The sequence below is a fragment of the Glycine max genome, chromosome 15 (genome assembly GCF_000004515.6).
Source record: "Glycine max cultivar Williams 82 chromosome 15, Glycine_max_v4.0, whole genome shotgun sequence".
NCBI classification, from domain to species: domain Eukaryota; kingdom Viridiplantae; phylum Streptophyta; class Magnoliopsida; order Fabales; family Fabaceae; genus Glycine; species Glycine max.
Genome location: NC_038251.2, coordinates 397,677 through 418,733, shown reverse-complemented (window position 1 = coordinate 418,733; position 21,057 = coordinate 397,677). Strand labels below are relative to the sequence as shown.

General features: G+C 31.6%; 2 protein-coding genes and 1 long non-coding RNA gene across 7 annotated transcripts; 2 read left to right on the top strand and 1 right to left on the bottom strand.

The window, feature by feature from the left end:
- Positions 1-8,367: 8,367 nt before the first annotated feature.
- On the top strand, positions 8,368-13,351 carry LOC100811188 (probable receptor-like protein kinase At1g80640). 2 transcript variants are annotated; one of them, XM_006597044.4, is made up of 10 exons: positions 8,368-8,792; positions 9,769-9,939; positions 10,061-10,302; positions 10,384-10,537; positions 10,635-10,698; positions 10,783-10,879; positions 10,961-11,060; positions 11,798-11,916; positions 12,005-12,094; positions 12,182-13,351. In XM_006597044.4, the coding sequence occupies exons 1-10, from the start codon at positions 8,675-8,677 to the stop codon at positions 12,332-12,334; spliced, it is 1,308 nt and encodes a 435-aa protein (XP_006597107.1). In that variant the 5' UTR covers positions 8,368-8,674; the 3' UTR covers positions 12,335-13,351. The 2 variants fall into 2 exon arrangements, with proteins under 2 accessions (XP_006597107.1, XP_003546919.1); XM_003546871.5 differs by having other exon boundaries at positions 8,370-8,792; positions 10,405-10,537.
- Positions 13,352-14,397: 1,046 nt separating this feature from the next.
- On the bottom strand, positions 14,398-17,447 carry LOC100810647 (ribonuclease 3-like protein 1). 4 transcript variants are annotated; one of them, XM_006597042.4, is made up of 6 exons: positions 17,340-17,447; positions 17,114-17,219; positions 16,811-17,024; positions 16,353-16,464; positions 15,267-15,620; positions 14,398-15,064 (listed from the first exon to the last, which is right to left on the bottom strand). In XM_006597042.4, the coding sequence occupies exons 2-5, from the start codon at positions 17,201-17,203 to the stop codon at positions 15,452-15,454; spliced, it is 585 nt and encodes a 194-aa protein (XP_006597105.1). In that variant the 5' UTR covers positions 17,204-17,219; positions 17,340-17,447; the 3' UTR covers positions 14,398-15,064; positions 15,267-15,451. The 4 variants fall into 4 exon arrangements, with proteins under 4 accessions (XP_006597105.1, XP_003546918.1, XP_006597104.1 ...); XM_003546870.5 differs by having other exon boundaries at positions 17,335-17,441; XM_006597041.4 differs by having other exon boundaries at positions 17,332-17,440.
- Positions 17,448-17,869: 422 nt separating this feature from the next.
- Positions 17,870-20,269, top strand: LOC100810118 (uncharacterized). The gene is made up of 3 exons (XR_418203.4): positions 17,870-18,036; positions 18,188-18,236; positions 19,381-20,269. It is a non-coding gene; the product is annotated as an uncharacterized lncRNA (long non-coding RNA).
- Positions 20,270-21,057: the final 788 nt, after the last annotated feature.

Below are 21,057 nucleotides of genomic sequence, written 5' to 3'. Positions count from 1 at the left end.
CTTGAATTATTATTTTTTAAATAAATAAAAGAATGTAATGTAGGACTTATTTCACAATTATATTTAATATGCTTTTTATGTATGGATGAGAAAAAAAGATTTGCAACTAATTTCATGCTTACACTTATTTATGTTTTAAAGTAAGTTTTCCTTTTTTTTTAAAAAAAAAAACTAAGATAACTGAAAATTATGAGACTCATTTTTGAAGATATAGGGATTACAAGTAAATTTTGTCTTTTTCAATAAAAATCTTCTTCATCTACACGGTCAAACATTCAAACTATTGCTAACATTTTTTTATACATTTCCTGTAATTTTTTTATAGGAAAAAAGTAAGTTATTATTAACCAGAGAAAAGTGTAAAGTAAAATATATTACCTCTAGAAGAAAAAAAATCAAATTACACGCTGATTCACAGAGTTAAACGTTTTAAAACAGACATTTATGTCACACCAATATTCATTAATTGCAATATATGAATCAAATAAATATGTTTAGTTGTTACTTAGATGTAATTTAGGCAGGGTGAACTATATTAAGCTAGAAGTCTCAAATCAAATCATCTATGAAAATTAAGCGAAAAAGTCTAATGCCTTCGAAAAAAAAATGATATGTGATTAATATTTTAGCCTCAAGCACGGCTACACCTAGTCCATAATAGATTCATCAAATTTTGGTGAAATGTGTATGTTTTTATAGAGTTAAATATACCTCCAAATGAAAATATGAAAATATCATATAAAAAATCTATCAATAAGATTTAACACATTTGATAAATAATCAAGTTTCTTAAGTAAACATGTTGACAGAGGTTCAATTTTTTAGTCATGCATATTGAGAAAACTTTATTAAGAGAGACAAAATGATCTCAAAACTTTTTGGATGTAAAAATATTTTGTTTATGAAAAAAATCTAAATATGTTAGGGTGCTATAACTATTAATATGTCATTCTTTTAAGGATGAGGTTAATTTCATAGGTCCCAATTTGCCTTGACAAATGACAAAGGCCTATATTAATCAATAATCAAATTCATGTGTAATTGTTGCTCAGAAACATTTGAAGATAGTAAAGGGACTAGTGGACTAACCGTGAAAAAAGTGACAGCAAAATGATAAAGTTAAAGAGTTTGAACTTCAGGTGGAAAAAAAAGTGTTGGTCCTTTGGAATGTCTCCGAAGACAAGAATCAGAGTGCAAATTTCATTTGAAAACTTATTTATTTCCGTTATAATATACCTTCATTTTCCCGTGCCTTTTTTTTTATCCTTTTCAAAATTTTCAATGTATGATTAATTTCCGCCTCGACAATCAATTAATTGGACCCATGCAAACAGTGTTACCTGTTTAAAAAAATCTTACCACGGCTTTGATCTTGATTTTTTCCCCTCCTCCTTATTAATTGTTAAAATCATGCAGGTTGAAAAAATGTGATTAAAAAAAAGAAAATTTCACTTTAAAATAGTCATCTAGATTTCCAAAATAAAAAACATCCTAGGAGAATCGTTTCTAATGATGACATTGAGAATACAATTGAATACCGAATTTATCCGTTTCTTTTGTTGAAACCTACTCTTTCAAGAGTTAAGATTCGAGACTTTTTTGTCCATGTTTGATTTTCAGTCTAATTTATTGTACACAAATCCCAATAATTTTTTTAATCTTTATAATTTATTTATTTTCTTTAATTTTGTTCTTAATTTTTTTTTAGTTTTTGTAAATTGAAATAATTTTAATATTTAATAAATTTTTTTCCTAATCATATTAATAAGGTCATCAAATTTTGATTTATTTATCTCTTATTTTACTTAGGATGGAATTTTCCGAATCGTTATGTCATTTTTTTTAGTCTTTTTTGGATTGGGTCTTATACTAGGAAGGAAGTCTGGGAATAGTATTATTTATAAATTCCATTTTTTTTTTCATCGGACCTAATTTGTTTGTATATCTTTATTTTATATTTTATTAAACTCTCATGTTTTTTTTTTTAATTTTTTATCCTTAAAACACTTTAGATAGTGTTTTGATTCATGAAAAAGAAATGTAAATAATTTTGTAAGGATGAAAAAAAAAATTACAAGATCTACAAAAATATTTAAACCTAAAAAGTTTAAATATGATTTTACAAAAAGAAAGGTAAATATACTTTTGCAAAAGTCATTTGACGGTCAACAAAGGTAAATAGATTCGAGTCTTTGTCTTCGTAGACATTATTGGATTTGCCTAATCTACTGTGCTTGCGTAAAAGGATATATTCCTGCTGGAAAGAAATAACCCACAATTGGTTGGATCCAAGTCCTTATTTTTTTTCTCCACGTTCATCTGGTATTTTTATTAATTGTATAAAGTATAAACTTTCCCGTGCAGAGACTGGATATGTTATTGGATCATTTGGCTGGAACCTCCTAAGAGTATATAGTATAAATGGTAAGTATAGTTTTCTTAATTTGGTCATTTGATTGTTGCGATTATTATCGATGGAACGGTTTCTGCATCAATGAAAGTCAAATATGCATTATACTCCTTAATTATGCTTATGACTAATATATCATTTCTCATATGTTGATCCTTGTAAAGCTTTTATTAACTGCTTTTTTTCTTAAAAAAACTTTTGTGAGATTCAGTAGATGGTACCCATTTTTTATTTATTTTTTATTTCCTTTTAATGATTAATTCTTCAAAGAAGGCAATGGCTATTGGATCTGTTCCGTTCATTAATATGGGACTTTTTATTCATGATATCACGTCAGTGAGGTTTCTTAAAAAGCTATCTACAGTATATTATTCTTATTTTGACTTTTGAGTATTGGAGGATTGCACACTTGTTGGAAAATTAATGAAGATAAATGTTCTTAGAACATATTGTCAACGGGGTTGGGTTGCATAGTTTTGTCTGTCTGTTGACTTAGAGTGAATAATTAGGCTAAGACAATACTCATCATGACTTGAAGAAGATAATCTCCAAGTTTTATTTTCAAAACAATTATAAGTTTCAGAAGGTGTAATTTATATGTATAAAATCACGTGAGTTAAAAAAAAAAATGCACTCATCTTCCTATAGAATTTTAGTATGTTTTGAAAAAAAGAACAGAATCGATTTCATCTGGTTCTTGAGCTGTACCTTCCATTAAACTGCATTTATGTATGTTTTGGTAAGAACAAAAAAAGCATATGGTTGATACTTGATAGTTCCATCCATGCCATTTGATTCAGATGTTGGAAATTGAAACTTTTAATTTCCTGTATTGTCTGAGTGTCCAAGTGGATTTGATCCCCAGTACAGTACAGAGCAAATACGTCATGTGCAAGATTGTCAAAATCCTGACGTAGCATAATCTGATTCCTTCTGTTCAAAGGAGTTTTACAATCAGCGGAATCACCTCGTTCCTCTTCATCGTCAATCTCTTTTCTGCATGGATCTTTGCTGGGTGAGTTATTCAACTTCTCTATGACATTGATCTTTGTCTTTGTCATATGGTTCCTGTTTCTGCCCTCTAAACAAATCTCCCTTTTGTCTTACCATTGTAGACTTATGTGTCTTTAGTATACACGTTTTCTCACTCTTCTAGGAACTTTGAACGCGGAATGTTGAACGCCATTTCAATCAGAAAAAGCAAACACTATTATTTCCTGTCCCTCTGCTTTCCGCTGTGAAAATGTTCCTCAGATCGTTTTTTTTATATGCAAAAATCAAATATAATTATAAAATTACAACAACTCACATCGAATTCCTTGATAGTTCCACTTCCTCTGTGTGACCCTCTTATGTAATTTTATTTTAAGTAACCGTTAATTATGATTTATTATTTTTCTTATTTATGTTATTTATATGCCTATATAATAAATATGTATGTCTGATAACCTTGGTTGTGTGCTTGTGTTGTTCTTTTGTTGATGAAATTATGGTATTTTGTTTATCTTGTCCATAGAATTTTGTGTTGATAACTGCATAAGTGCTCAGTTTAAGCTTAGGTTTCTTAATGTACGACAATTATTGTTTGATGGATTGTTCTATTTTGTGTTATTTAGTGTCAATTTCATCCCTGATAATATTTATTCTATAGGGTAAGCGTTCTCGTAACTGCAAGCAAATTGTTCAAAGGATACATGATTCAATTCAAATCAAAGTCTTATAATTAGAATGGATAAAGATTGTCCCAATCATGTCCAAGCCACGTACTGGAACACGGTCCTAAAGCTCTAATATGCTAGGCCCAAATTGTTTTAGTTTTGTGAGTTCAGAGATTCTAATATCGATTAGTAAAGAGATTAAAATAGTTTATATACAAATCATTTTTTTTAAAGTTGATTTAGATCCATACTTTACTTGATGATAACACTTCATAATGATTATTGTTGAGTCTATCAATCAAGTAACTTGCTATTGAGTTGTTATTAGATTACAGGTAAATGTCTTATATTTTTATATTGACTAATGATGAGACAAAAATAATGTATATAAGTGAAAGATAACTCTTACTTTATAAAATAATTTTATAGGATTGAGTTAGACTCCTAACTCATATTCTAAGATTGTTTTCGAAGTATTTACATGAATTAAAATAAGATTTAATTACTTATTTAATCCGTATTTTTTAAACTTATTTTTTTTAGTCTTTTTTGCTTATAATTAAATTTTTTAGTGCCTGAAGTTTACATTTTACTTCTCTAAAGGTGTCTGTCGTTACAATTCTTTAACTAACGGAATTAAAAAAAATTTAACGGCAAAGATCTTTCCAGAATAAAAATGTAAACTTCAGGGACTAAAAAAATCTACTTGGACTAAAAATGATAAATTTAAAAATTATAGAAACTAAATGAGTAATTAAATCTTAAAATAATAAACTTTTGATGGATGTATAGATGACACAATTTTTTTTATAAAAAAAATTGCTATTAAAATGTCATATTTTAATGGTTTTTTATTTTGTTTTATATTTTTATAATTTTTTAGTTTTTTTTTCAATTTTTAATTTTTTTATTTAGGTTAGTAGGTTAACCCGACAACTTGGTTACACGCCACCTATTTTATTTTATTTTATTTTTATTTTGTGGAACTACACATATCAAGTTTGTTTGTATATCCAACTCTACTTATATTTGAGTTAGCATCCAATGGTCAATCAATGATTAAAAACCTACCGAAGTCAAATTTCTTGCCAAGTCCTTGAATGCTTGAGATTTGATGCTTGGATTCTCATTACAAATGAGTATCCAAATGGAAGATTGGGTCTTGAAATCGGACCTTAATTAAGATTATAAAGGTACACAATTCCCTTGACTTGAGCCCATAGGAGGGGAAGCTAGCTTACATGAATCCAACTTATTTATCTAACTTCTGATTTTGGAGGGGGTTCGACCCCTTGGTCATTGAAACAAAGGGGCAAAGAGGTGAACTATTGGAAATTGACCCACTTCATCTTTTTCACTTGTTAGAATGATCTACAACCTCTTGAGGAAGGGTATAAGAATTGGAGTGATAAAAAATCATGGTTTGAATTTTTCCATCAACATAACTTAATAATTGTTAACATTTGTCGTAAAAAAAAAATTCTCAAGTTCGAAAGAATGAGTGGGTTGACTCTAGGAGATCGATCCCTTTTCGTTGATTTCACTAGTTAGGATGGTGGATAGCCCGTTAAAATATGCGAGGGAGAAGAGGTTGGTTCTAAAAAATTTGCTCAATTCATTGGTCCACTGGCTAGGATGGTCTATATGAAGCCTTTTAATATAAAGTTCAAACGAATGAAGAGGTTGGCTCTTGGGGATTAGTGACATTTCATTTGCGAGTGGTACTGGATATGTGTAAGGATCATTTGCAATGCATAGAGTTATTTGTAATTTTTAAAACTATATTAGATACTTATTTGTAATTTCAAAAAATATGTCAAGAACCTATTAGTAATATATGAAGGATTTTTCTCTTGATCGCATTATCAATTTCATTATACATTTTGATTCTCTCTCTTATATTTCCTTTTATTATATAGAATTTGTGATAAAAATTGTGGCATATAGATAACATTGCTTTATATGTGGGTAGGTAAATAATCCCAATGAACTTTATAATTTTATGTGATTTCTCCTATGTTTCTCCACTACTTAATAACGGGAGCAAGGATAAGTTAAGAGGAGTTTATTTTTATTCTAGCTCATTTCAAAAAAAAAAATTGATCGATTCATTATTTGAATCCGAACTCATCAACCTGGTCAAGACCTCAAGTATATGAGATTGAATTGGATCAACCTGGTTTTTTTTTAACTTAATATATCAATCTTTCCATTATCAATAGTTAAATTGAAGAATAAAAGAAATATAAAATCTAAATTAAAGTATATTATAAAATACATATTTTAGAATAAATAATATCATGTTATACAAAATATTATTTATTGAATCAAAATATTTTATTATTAATACAAGTACGTTAACAAGTTATATATATATATATATAAGAGATTTAGTTACTCTTAGAGTAACTTTAAAAAAATACTTTTTATTTTTATATTTTATTTTCTTAAAAATCTAATGGTTAAGATTAATTATATAAATGATAAAAATAAAGAATAAGTTAGTTGCTTTTGGAGTAACTTAGTTACTCCTCTCTATATATATAGATGATCGAACGGATTTTAAGAGAATTCCGCAAGAGAGCAACAGTTTACGGGATAATTAAGGCAGGATCAACTTGACCAAGGACTAATTAACTATAATAAATGATTAATTATTTGAATAACATAAGCATGTACCAACAAAGAAAACGTAAGCATATTTGACTTACGACTTAATACGGCACAACCACAGGTGAAGTGAATCACAGCTTACAGATTTGTTTATTTTGTCTCTGTTTTCCCCCAGTTGATTCGATGGTTTTTATTATAAAGAGTTCACGTGACATATGTGATGTTATCACATGTTCTTCCACCTTCTCAGACAAAAGTAACGATACAATATGCATTACATGACTATGATTATGGTTAACTTCCTGTTTTATTTTCCTTTAGTTTATTGTATTTATTTGTTGTTTTCCCCCTTTCCTTAGGCCATGGGTTTTCCAGGTGAGCTGTATTGTTTCGTGAAAGTTACAGCTGACATTGCGACAATCTAATGCTAATGCAATCACTATTCACCAAGATGGAGTAGTCACATACTGTTAACAATTATTCTCTGAGTATACTTTCAACTTTTAAGTAATAATAATAATACTAGTAGCCGCAGTACGTAATAATAAACGCTCCATTCTCTCTTCCAAATTGAGTGATCCATATGTATATATGCATTGAGAATTGAGACATATATACTACTAATTAAGTGAACACAGAGATACGAAGATTTAATTCACAAATAGCAAAGTATAGTGTGTCGTTGAATGAGCACTTTACTTTTATAACAAATTCCAAAACATGGGGACCCGGAAGGAGTTAGACGGCAAGTCTATTCTTTGAAAAACAAAAAAAAAAACTTAATTAAATTTTTTATACCTAAAATATATGTCATTTTTAAATTACTATTTAATATTTATTTTATTCTTTTAAATATTTTTAAAAAAATTCAGTTTAATTTTACTAAGACACACACAGTGTCATGATCATTACGTATTGTCACTAATATGTTATTGTCACGTCATTAAAGGGGACAATGTGATAATAAAGTATGCAAGTATCCGTGACAAGACATGATGACGTTATACTCCGTATGTCACGTCATCGCTTAACAGAAGACGACTAACAGTAGGTAGTGAAATGAAATTGAATTTTTTTTCAGATACTTGGTTGAAAAAAAATGAATTTTTAGATAGTAATCTGAAAATCGTCTATTTTTCATAAATGAAAAACTTATTTAAATCATATATAATGAGTGTTTTGCGGTCCGTCATCTATATATACATGTTACATGTGTTGGCTTTCATTAAGTGATGACATGACATATACTATTAAAGATAAAATTAAAGAATTAAGATGCGAATATTTAATATCTAAACAAAACTAAAAGAGAATCTAGAGAATAACGAAGGAAGAGTGAAGAAACATATAACATGTGTACATTGACCACTGATCACAAAACAATCATTATATATGATTTAATTAAGTTTTTCATATCTGAAAAGTATATCATTTTTTGATTACTACCAAAAAAATCATTTTTTTTAAATAATTATTTTAAAAAATTATTTTATTTTACTAGATAATAATATAAAAATGACCTATATTTCACGCATGCAAAACTTAATTAAAAATAAAAAGGTAAATAGACAAAGAGAAGGCTTGGGTCTTTATGTTCCAAAAGTTGTCCAAGGCAAAGCGCAAAGCACCGTAGAATTAATTTTTGTTGGTGTAGCATAAATTGTGATGACCCACATGCAGGTTTCTACATCTCACAAACCCTGTGTCCCAATAACTTTTGAACCCTCCTCTCTCACCTTTAGATAACTGCCACGTGATTTCAGGTTCCATACTGCCCCTTGAACTCTCTCTTCTGATCATCGTTGGTTCATCAATCATCAAATTAAAAATGGATTAAAAAGAACTTTCTCGGTTTTCCTTAAAGAAGAACCTTTGTGACTTTGTCCATTTCTGCACTGCCGAAAATCGTTTCAAAATTGAACAAGAAAAGAAGGAAGCTTCTCTTGCCAACAAGTTATTCCACTCCCTCTCCTTGAATAAGGACACCCACCAGATGAATCTTCTTGTTCTGTTCCTGCCTATTTGGGTGTTAAGCATTTCTTTTTCCTCACCAACTCTTCTTGCTGCTTCCTCCATTTCTCTTTCTCAAAATGCACAAGCTGAATCTCCAGGTACTCTACCTACAATTCCTTTGTTTATTTTAATTCTTTTTATGAGTTAGCATTGGTTGTAAACACTACAATATTTTGAACTTGAAACACCAAACTACAAAACCTCACTCTGCTGTTTTTACTTCCTATTTTCTCTCTCATCGTGAATTTTCCTTGAATTATGGTTGGTGTCATCATTTTCATGATATATTCAAGTGTGGTTTCTGAAAAGTGCAATCCTGAAATTAAAGGATACTAAATTTTGTATTGTTTGGTGCTCAAGTCCATGGAAAATAATAAAACTTTCATTGGTAGTGGTAAATTCTGATAAAAATAAGATTGTTTCCTCAGTTTTGCATTCTTAATAGACATTAACATGCTACTTTGGCTGAGGAAAACCTCCTCATACACTACATGATTAATAGAAATAGCTGAAGACATGAATTTAACATTATTCAACACATCTTGTCTATGTCTTCGAGAACATCTCAACAAATATGTATCTCCCTACAAACCTGAGTCTCTCACTCAAAAGTTACAAAGAATGAGAATCACTATCTCACTTCTCCTAGAGTGACGTCTGTTTTGCTTGGACATATGACCCCCTCTTCAAATTGGGTAGTTCTTCTCACCTCAAGAACCTCTATTTTTAATGTGGTGAAGGACTTCTAAAGATATTTCTTGAAGAAGCACTAATTGATTGCTTACTATAATTCCAAGAGTCACCTCTCTTAGAAATTGTCATCACACACATTCCAGTAGTCTCTACCTTTTACTTTTCAATTTACTGTGTCTCAAAATCACACCTGAATTAATGGTTGAGAATTTTGAATTGACATTCCAAACAACTTATTGAGTCACCTCCTACCAATTTGTTCATATTAAATTTATTTTCATGATTTGTAATCCCCCATCAACATTTTATTTGATGTGAATTCTTATATAAGTTCAGTATATGCTGCTTAATGAGTTGTAGTGTTGTCCTATATTGAAACAGGAATTCAGGAGGTTAGAACAGTGCATCACCAGAATTTGAATAAGAGAATTCTAATCGCACTAGTTGCTTGTTCTACTCTTCTTGGTGGAGTCTTCCTATTCTTGTTATATGTCTGGTTCCGTCGACATAAAAACTTAAGATGCTCCAAAAGTATAAGCCAAGAAACCATTGGTATGACTATTTTCTCTGGTGAAACTTTTATTTGGGTCTTCTTTTTTCTTTTGCACATTGGTAATGCAAACATAGAAAATTACTTTTCCACTGCTCATTCATTTATTTATTGAACTTGCAGAGACTGCAAAAGGGGAAACCATAAGCTCGGTTAATGCTAAACTGAACTACTCTAGGATGGCAGATAAAAGGAGTTCAGTTGCCATTTTTGACTATCAGCTGTTAGAGGCTGCAACAAACAGCTTTAGCACAAGTAATATTATGGGTGAGAGTGGTTCTAGAATTGTTTACAGAGCTCGTTTTGATGAACATTTCCAGGCAGCTGTGAAGAAAGCAGAGAGTGATGCTGATAGAGAATTTGAGGTGATGGTCCTTTAGAGTTAGATTTGAGTATGTATTTCCTGGGATCTGATTGATATTCCCCTTTACTGATTTCACCTTTAGTTATTGCACCCAAAATTGCAGAATGAAGTGAGTTGGTTGAGCAAGATACGGCATCAAAATATCATAAAACTTATGGGTTATTGTATTCATGGTGAATCGAGGTTTCTTGTTTATGAATTGATGGAGAATGGATCTCTGGAAACTCAATTGCATGGTACATTTTTCATTAATGTTGATGAAGATAGAAAAAAAAATCTTATATTGGGAACTTAATTATCATATGTTGCTCTCATTGGTATCAACAATTGTAGGGCCTAATTGGGGGTCATCTTTAACTTGGCATCTCAGGTTAAGAATTGCTGTTGACGTTGCCAGGTGAGTTTATGATGCTTATTCTACTTAAGACTAATTTAATGTCCCTTGTCTTCTCTATATTGTCTAATGCAAATTGTCTGTCAGAGCATTAGAATATCTCCACGAGCACAACAATCCTCCTGTGGTTCATAGAGACTTAAAATGCTCTAATGTTCTTCTGGATTCTAACTTTAATGCCAAGGTTAGATTGTGACTTGTTAAACTTACATGTCAATTAGTTAATTATATTATTTACTTTCCTTTACTGAGTTTTGTGATTCAGTTATCAGATTTTGGATTTGCTGTGGTTTCGGGAATGCAACACAAGAACATTAAGATGTCAGGAACTTTAGGATATGTGGCTCCTGAGTACATATCACATGGTATACAAGAATATTTATGATCATAAAAAAGTCATAACATAAACCTTGTTACGCTGTTGCTTCTTTCTTGAATCAGGTGGTTGTAGTATTAGTCTTTCCTTAGAAACATTACTTCTCTTTACCTTTCGACCTTCTGTTGAGATGCTTCATTGCTCCTTTTTTTGTGATTTATAATATAAAGGAAGATAATCCAATTAAGAGGAATATAAGAAGATGGTAGACCTAAAAGAATGTTTGAATTGATCGAAAGGGATGAAATGAAGTGGAATAGAATGAGATGTAACCGGATGGAATGGAATGAACCCTTCTTTTCCTTTCCCTTCGATTTGGAGGGCATGGGGATGAAATCATTTATTCCATGATAAAATAACTGAAGAATGGAATGGTAACTTTTTCCCCTTCCATTCTATTCTACACCATTCCCTTCCTACATTTTTCATTCCATTCATCATTAGGCATTCAATTAAACGTAGCCTTAGAAAACTTGTGGAACTAATTAAAAAAACTTCGTAGATCCTAATGATGTCAATTGATTCATGTAGCAGATTAAGCCAAGTGGAAATAGTTTTGGTTATTGTACAATTACTGAAGTACCAGCTTACTTTTGTTGGGAAAAAGGGGTACATTAGTGAGTTGTTTCCCATTAATCACTTTAAGCTAACTAGAACTATGGAACTTGATCTTTTTCTTTTTTTAATTTTCCTTCAAAATGAATATAACAATAGCCAGCTTTTCAGGTAAACTAACTGATAAGAGCGATGTCTATGCTTTTGGGGTTGTCCTTCTAGAACTCCTAACCGGGAAAAAACCCATGGAGAACATGACCTCGAACCAATATCAATCCCTTGTATCATGGGTATGTTTTCTCTCATGCCTTTTAGTGGAGAATTCTGAAGAAAACTTCAGTTCTGCAGTACTTGATGGTCACAACTTTCAACTTGCAGGCCATGCCTCAGCTAACCGACAGATCCAAGCTTCCTAGTATTCTGGATCCTGTTATCAGAGACACAATGGACTTGAAGCATTTGTATCAGGTTCATTGACTAGAAGCACCGTAATCACAATTTTTCCTGCCTAGTGATAAATACTATACATCTTAAGTTCATGTTAACATTCTGCAGGTTGCTGCAGTGGCTGTACTCTGCGTGCAATCAGAACCAAGTTATAGGCCACTAATAACAGATGTGTTACACTCTCTTATCCCTTTGGTACCCGTTGAGCTTGGAGGGTCACTTAGAGTTACAGAACCAATCAGCTCAGAGAACTCTCATTGATATTAAAAAAGGTTAAATTAGTTTTTTTAGTCCTCAAATTTATTTTTTAGATTCAATTTTATTCTCTGATTTTTGGATTCAATTTGGTTATTTAATTTTTTAAATCAATTCAATTTGGTTATTTAATCTACATGGTAAGAAATCACCATCTGTAACGGTTCAAAAATCGTTACTAAGTGGTTTTAAACTGAAGACATATTTTCCAAAGAAACTAGAGACCAAATTGAATTAATTTTAAAAATTAGATAACCAAATTGAATAAAAAAAAACTAGAGACCAAATTGAATTAATTTTAAAAATTAGAGGATTAAATCAAACTTAAATAATAAATTAGAGGACTAAAAGATTAATTTAACCTATTGAAAAATTGTGTTTTCATTTTTCTAACTATGGTATTTGTGCACTTTATTAACATGTTATTATTGTAATTATTACAAAGAGCCAAAGAGGATTATCCAATTGTAATTATTCATGATTGCGATTTGGTTCTTCTTTTAGTCGTAAATCATGGTGATATTACCATCTTTACAAGCTATGAGGACACTCTCAAGATTAATTTGGTGGCTGTCTAGCTGAAAGATGCTTTGTTTTGTGGGTATTCAGGACAAATGCAGCTATCAATCATTAATTGTTTTTTTAAGACAAAAACATATCTACGGGGTTTTCATCATGATTACTGCTTTTAGTCTTCTTTCATGACATTTGAACATGAAAATCATGTTCAACCTTATTGTATAAGTTTACAGTTACATGATAGTGAGGATACTAAAAAGCTGGATATTATATGGCTCAGTCTTATACTAAAAAAATAGGAGGCTTATGGGTTACATAGGTCTTATTTTATTGATTTCTTAACCAAAGTTAAGTGGAAGTCTTCCACAAATGTCAAACTCGTCTTTTCCTATTATTTTTATCTTTTTAGTCTGAGACCTTCAATATCTCGAAGTCACAAAGTTCAAAAGACTCAAACTTGATACTTTAAAGAAAAAAAAAAAAAAGCTCTTCGCCACTTAAACTGTATAAAGTCCCGAATCTTTTTTATTCAGATGGATACAGGTTCTTCCGATTTGGCATTTTGGTTAACAAATTTGTTTTCAAGTCAAACTCATGAAAAACAACAAGAACGAGCTAGAAAACAGAGAAAAAGTATAATCCAAGATTGCATTCTCGACTTTGTTTTTTATGTATACACAATTTCTCGAGATTAACGATTCTGAGTTCTGAGTACTATAAATTAACCTGCATGCTTAATCATTGGTTTGGATTCCACAGATATGAACGCGCGGAGAATGTCATATTCCTCAAACCATCTTTGTAAGGATCTCATGTTCCTTCGTAATCATCAATTTCATGGAGTTTAGTCACTTTCCCAACAAACAATTGCTTACTCAGCTTTAGCATATGCTTTATAACTTCTAAATGGATCTGATTAGGATATTTGTCATACCATTTTGACAATAATGTTCATTTGACAAAGATTATCTGAATTAATCACGAAAAACATAGTCACTGCCATCAGACATGATATTTGTGCTAGTGCATCTAAATTTCGAGTAGAGTACTAGAGAAGTTTCTTGTTCCAAACAAAATCCCCAGCAACTACATAAATCTTAACGAACAGAACACTCATCATGATGCCGTGATCGGTACTTATGTTAGCTTCTAAGTATATTGACCCGATTTAGATAAACTTCTTAACAAGAACTTATATACGTTTCTAATAGTTCTTTCCGCTAAATTTTTCAAAAATTGAATTTAGTAAATTAATTTTAACTTGTGAAAAAAAAATTAATTGATTTACTTCATTTTCTTCTCTTATAAATACTGTGATGTGATAAAGCTGATCTAAATTGTGACCCATTTATCATTTTATACACACTCCAGATCATTTCAACTATGTAGGTACTACCGAGATGAGAGATATGAAGAAGTTCCAGCAAGTCAAAAGCGTGTGCCCGAAGGAATGGGGCATCTTGTATAGTTCCATGGTGAAAAAATAACGCGTTATAAAATGTCAGCTTAGTAGGGCATAATTGAAATGCATTCTAGTAAAAGAAAGCAAGAGAAGAATATGCATAATATAAAATCAATCTACTATGCCTCGATAGAAAACAATTGTTACGATACTACCAATGAATAAGACCATTAACAGCCAAGACCGCATGTTTTGTATGTTTTTCCCCACTTGACCTTGATGAACTACTTATATATTCTTACCAATGAGTTGAGAACAGCCTGCTCCCATTTCTATTTTCGACCTCCCCCACCCCACCCTGCACTCCCAAGACACAGGGAAACCATGACATTATCAAGCTGGATTTGTGTTAATAATTCAAAGACCATGCTTCTCCAGATTGTCCATCCTGGTGGCCATGTTGAACTCCATGACAGACCAGTGACTGCAGCTGAGATTATGTGCCGGTATCCAAGATGCCATGTTGCATATCCATATGTGTTCCAGCAACCATGGGCGGTTGTTGAACCAGAGACAATGCTCATGCTTGGACAAAAGTACTATGTAGTACCAAATAGCACAATAAGAAAGCTTCAAAGGCTTTCCCCAAGGAGCTCTCCTTCTCCTTCTCCTTCTCCTGCTCCTGCTTGCGAAATTGAAATCAGTTCTTCAGTTGATGAAATTAGAAACACACAATCCAGCAAAGAGGAAGATGATGTTATGCTCTCCACTTGTTGTGTCTTCAGGAATAAAAGCAGTGCAAAGCAATCCAATATCTACAAGCAATATTCCAAAAATAAGAGCAAGAAATCTGAAATCAGAGCAGATGTAAGAAATTTGAGTCTAAATATTAATAATGATAAGAATGGTGGTTTATCACATGATAGTTGTTTCGTGAGTATGTTTATTGGAGGCAGGACTAAAGCAAATGCTAGTGATATGGCAAAAGAAACAAGAACATCATCAAGCAGTGCTCACCTTTGTGATGGCAATAATACATTAACCAGGAAGAGGACAAAAGATTTGGCAGGGAATGGTTTAAGAAGCTCTCCTAAGAATGTATGGTCTTCTGAGCATTGGCAACCAAGTCTAGAGAGTATCACTGAAGAATGAAATAGATTTGGTGGCCGTGGAAATCTTGGCTGCTGATGATATCCAATAATCTACTTTTTATTTATTGGTTTTTCATCATACATCTTGTATACTTTTAGGTACAATAATGCTCCCTCAGCTGCATGGTCTGCTGCTGCTTTCTTTTTTCCATGAGGGGCACCGTAGCACTCTATTATGTTTCTCGATGCTTCTATCTCTATAATAACCTTGAAGGTGAACCTGAGATAAACATCAACCAGTCACTGAGAATAACAAAAATAAAATTTATAATTATATTTCCTTTAGTTTCATGTTTGCCACTCATGATGAAACTTTTCATCATGAGTGGCAAACAGAAGCAAAATAGTAGCTGTTTAGGAATATCATGCATTTACTATCATAAAGGACACTTGTTCCAAGTTTATTCAAATCTAGGATGATGCCTAGTCAAGTAATTGAACAACTTTCATGGCAATCAATGACTAGATCAAGACAAATACAAGTTAGATACCAGCATGAAATGGAATCAATCTTATGAGCAAGAATGAAATAAAATAAATTTGCGTGCCATTACAATTTCTACGACTTTTCATTTCATACCTGAGCTATGAGTTGTTTATATAAGACATCTTGACTTAAATGGTACAATTGAGAAATAGAATATGATACTTATTCATTATACGTTCCCCATATTGTGTACTGGGATAGACAGTTTCAGGATAACACAAGTCATAATAACAGAGAAAAGTCACTTTTCTCTTTAATAGAACCTGCTTTGACATAACAAAACTAAAATGTGAGCTTGCAACTGCCAACATACAAAATGTGGCCTACTATTTGTTAGTTAATCATAATTGTAACTTCTAAGTAGTCATTTGTATACAAACACTATTTAAACACCACAATGTAGAAATATTCAGTAGGAGGGAAAGTACAAACACTAATTAAACATCACGTAGCTGGTAGACATACATTCTCTTATGACCTGGGCCTTCCTCTTTGCAACATTCAAATATTGGGGGTTTCCAACAGTTCACAGCACAGATCTCGTACAAAGTAGACCTAGCAGTTCCTTTCTTCATACCTAAAAATCAAAGGGGTTATAATTTTGATAAAAGAAGCATTTTTGGAAAAAATTAGAACTATAGAGGAGGATAAGATATCCTCCAAAAGAGACAAACCTAAGTCAAAAACAAAAAAGAACTTTCTAATGAACTAAAAAACAAAAAGGTTCTCCACCAACAACAACTTGAAGATCTAGCACATAGTAATGACTAATGAATAATAACAATGAAGAACAATTGTTAAAAAGTCCAAAAGATAGGAAATTTATTTATGTGACCAAAAAGAGCTTCACATCAACACAAAGATAGAAGAAGCATACTTGAAAGAGAAAACAACCAGACAAGGCAAAAGCAATTGTGTTGTACCTTCTTCTGTCTGAGTTGGGGAGGTTGTGTTGCCACAAGACTGAATCTTTTGGTTAGATGAAGTTGAAGATGTGTCTTCAACGACAATGTTTCCCATTCCCAAGGAGGGATTTTTGACAATGTCTTTATCAGAAGCAACGAACTTCATTCTCTGGTTGGGGTTTCGCTTCACAGCTTTAGCAGCAGCTCTGCTACAAGAATTGTTCATTTGACCCTGCAAAAAGAAAGAATTCATTTGAACCCAATAAAAAGAAGCAAACTTTGCACAAGCCCAATTGTAAAATAATAAAGAAAAAAGAAAACCTTAGAGTTGGTGATTCGAAAGGGGTTGATTGGAGGAAGGTGATTGAGATTAACAGCAAAATTGGGCGCGTGGGAGAAATTGTTTTCCATGTTTATTTGTCTTGGCCTGCGCAAGAAACGAGTTTGCAGTTTGAGATGAAAGAATAAAAGGCAAAGTGGTGTTAAAGTTAAATGAAGAGATAGAAAACCAAACGAATGAAGCAAGTAACGACAAGCACCACCATACTGTTACTTCTCATTCTATCTTGCAATGCAGCAGTGAAATGAGTCAGGCCACAGGGGTGGGGTGAGTCATGAATGATGGCACTTTTCTATTATGGTATGTTTCATTTCTGGAAATAAGACCTTCTCCAGTTCGCTAGACTTTTATAATCTATCATCTTTAGGAAAATATTTTATTTTAAGATCTTAATTTTTTTTTATTTAAAGTGTGACATTATTTTTAATTTTTTTATTTTAATAATAAATATCATTTTAAAATCTTAAATTATTTTTTTAATTTCTACAAAAATTAAATGCAAATCAATTTTGTAAAAAAATTAATTTTTTTGAAATAGATGTAAATCTTAAAAGTTTTTTTTTATAAGAGCTGAATCTTTATCATACTTCAATAATAAACCTTAAAAAAATTCAAATCTTGAAGTTAAAATTATCTTTTATTAAACATGTTATACTTTAATAGAACATATTATAATTATATTTAAGTGAGCAATTCAATAGTATTTATATAAAAGAATAATTAATCGAAAATACACTTCTCTTGTCATTCTTTTGTTCGACAACTGTTCTCCCTAAGTTGGGCCCTCAAACCATCATTCACTCATTCTTTCTCTCTCTTTCTCTCACCGCTCTCTCCTTCTCACTATCTATCATATACTCTTCAATTCGCAATCCTAAACTCAATGGCGATGGGCGACAACAAGGTCAATCTCCCCGACGATCTCTTCTCATCTTCATTCTATTTTTTTCGATTTTGGTTAGGGTTCGAGGCTAGGTTTTAGTGTTTAACATTCCTTTTCATCTTCGTGCTAATTTTTTTTTCGTCATTTTGATTTTTTTTTCAATTTTGGTTAGGACTTGAGGGTTTAAATAGGAAATCAGAGGTCATCTTTCTGGAACTTTGGTAAGTCCTTTTTATTTCCCTCATTTTTTTACGCGTTAGGGTTTGGGGGGTCATCAAGAGCTAAACCTAAAAGATGAAACCGTTTGGTGTTGCTGTTATTGTTGTAAGTTAAAACTTTGTTGCCTAAAACTGCAACTTTGTGAACTTACACTTTGAGATGTTGACTCAATATTGAGAATAATTGTAGCTGGTTTGTATGTTGGAGAAGAAGGTGTTTGAATAGATAATGACTAGCATGAGTTTGGAACCTAATTTGGGAATTAAGATTTTGGTCTTCTTTATCAAATTGCTAAGTTAACTTCAAGTTAGGAATTGTTTGATAATGTACTGCTGATTCTTTGCAGGATTATATTGTATTTTTTATTTTGGGGGTATCCATTTGGGGTTTTCATTTGGTTTGATTGTGGATTTTTTACAACTACTTTTAATATACGTACTTTTACTATGATTTTTCTGTCGTGAATACATATATACTTGATTAGTTTCTGACTTCTTGTTATAAATATGTATCCTATAGCTGAAACATAGAGGTCTATATCAGAAAATGATAAAAAATTAAAATGATATTCTGCTTTTTGACTTGATCCAACCTTTTCTTTAGAAGATCAAAATTTTTCCCTTTTTCTTTTTGGATTATAAAAGAGGTACTGGAAGTAGTGTGGGAACGGGCAAGGGAGGCCTAAGTGCAGGTAGTGTAGCTTGCCTGCCGCTAGCATTTGAACCTGGGACCAACTGATCATGTAGTCTCTATCTTTAACAGTGTTGGTATCAATTAGCAATAGTCATGAAAATGTAGTCGTGCCTGGATGTAATTATATCAGTAGGTCCAACCAATTTAATATATTTGCATGTTTTCCCTATGATTTTTGCAGACTTTGTTTAATCCTGAGATATTATAGTTTCTTTTCTGACTTTTTTCTTTTGACTTTCTATCTATGTACATGATAATTTTCATACATTCCTGACTTTTGCTTTGAAGGCCAGGTTGCTAAGAAAAAAATTTAAATATGATCAGATTGGTAAAATGAAAACTCCATTTGTATGATGCTTTCATAAATTCAGCAAAGATCCATCTCATTCCAGAACCAAATGATTATTTTATTTTTTTGCAATTATTATGTATTGATTTTGATCTTTTTGGTAGGAAATATGCATATTTTGATCTTACCCCAATAAGCTTTCCTGCATTCTCAAGCTTCTTTCCAACCTTTAAAGCAGCTGCAGCGGCAACTCCTGAAGAAATTCTCACCTGTTTTCCAATTGAAGTTAGCAGAGCGGGTAAGAGGCAGAGTATAAAACCAACATATACAAGCTCTTCATTGGTGTTAGAGTTTAGGTGTCACAAGGTTTGAAGAAAATTAACTCCTATCGTGCAAGCTAAATAACATAAGTTCTTATGCCCTTCACAATAGGGTGTGGGAAGGATCATTCACGAACATAACATTTTATTTAATATATGGTGAGGGTGCTAAACGCCATTATCTTGTGCATGATTGTATGTGCATAGGATAATGGACACCAGAACGCATTAAGAAAATCACACATAAAGTTGAGAAGATGAACATAAAGGACTAACTAGCAAACCTTCCTGGAATGATAATTGCTTTGCATTTTCAACTACTTCATCACTTGATATATGCCAAATTCACAAAAGGGAAGATTAATTATAATACAGACAAAGAAAATGGTGGCAATAACTATTTATCCAGGTCAGGTGGTTCCCATTATCACATGCATAATAATAGTCCAATTGAACCCAGTTTTAGATGTGCAAATACTGGTCCTAAATTAAGAGAATCAATCACAAGAATTTAGAAACAAGAAGCCAGTGTATCAAGAAATGTTCATTATTGGCCAGTACAGCAAGCAAATGCTTGAAAGAGGTAAAGCAAAATGTCAACATCAATTTTGCATAATTCATTCCTGTCTATGTCTATGAAAAATATTATGTATTCTCTGAATCTTTGATATCACCACATTCACATGTGTGTGTAAGACAAATGTGCATTTTTTATGAAATATTATTATTTAAATGGGTCTCACATTTTTTGTTTGTTGTGTTATTACTTTCTAAAATGAGAGAAATCAAACCTGAAGGAATAATTTTACCAAGTTTCAAAAATTAAACATTAATAACTGCGAAATTTGAGTTTAATTGATAGTCAATTTTGATTAAGAATAATTAAAATTCTTTTATTTTACTATTGTTTTTAATGAAATAAATGAGAATTTTAATATCATTTTAATTCTTAACCAGCAAGATTCAAAAGAAGAAAGATTATAAGTACTTTGAAGAAAAATTGATACAAAAATTTGAAGATTGAGATAGCTCGTTTAACGTATAAGATAGACCTAACATGTCAACTTGCTCAACGGCTAGCACAAATTTAGCGCAAAAAAGATCCACGAAGAAACCCAAAGGCGCACTTAGCGCAAATCCTGCGCTCAGCACGTGATCATCGTCATATCCTCTAAGCCCATAATGGTCTGTTTAGCGCGAGGTTGCGTGAATTTTAAGCTACTTAGGCCTATGAAAGATGTAGGAAGTAAAAGAGAAAGACACACCGAGATTTAGAATCTCTATTGAATACACCCAAAGCTTGAGTATTTTTAATAGGAAAAATTCTCCTTCTATAGCCATTCACCCCTTCTCTTTCTTTATTCATTTTTTTTCTTCTTTTATCCCCATGAACTCTTGTAATGTAATTCTTTCCTATTATCTATTTAATGTAATTTTAATTTCTATTATTATTTTTTTCTGTGCTTTCTTGTTATTGATTGTGCTATGATCATTCATGCTCATGTGTTGTTTAGGAAGTAA

Bases quoted from the DNA above. Each gene is read 5' to 3' on its own strand.
- LOC100811188 (XM_006597044.4), top strand. From the start codon at position 8,675: ATGAATCTTCTTGTTCTGTTCCTGCCTATTTGGGTGTTAAGCATTTCT. The intron at 9,940-10,060 runs GTATGACTATTT...TTGAACTTGCAG, and splicing joins TATAAGCCAAGAAACCATTG to AGACTGCAAAAGGGGAAACC. The intron at 10,880-10,960 runs GTTAGATTGTGA...TTTGTGATTCAG, and splicing joins ATTCTAACTTTAATGCCAAG to TTATCAGATTTTGGATTTGC.
- LOC100810647 (XM_006597042.4), bottom strand. From the start codon at position 17,203: ATGGAAAACAATTTCTCCCACGCGCCCAATTTTGCTGTTAATCTCAAT. The intron at 16,465-16,810 runs GTACAACACAAT...TTTGATTTTTAG, and splicing joins CCCAACTCAGACAGAAGAAG to GTATGAAGAAAGGAACTGCT. The intron at 15,621-16,352 runs GTATGTCTACCA...TGTTTATCTCAG, and splicing joins GGCCCAGGTCATAAGAGAAT to GTTCACCTTCAAGGTTATTA.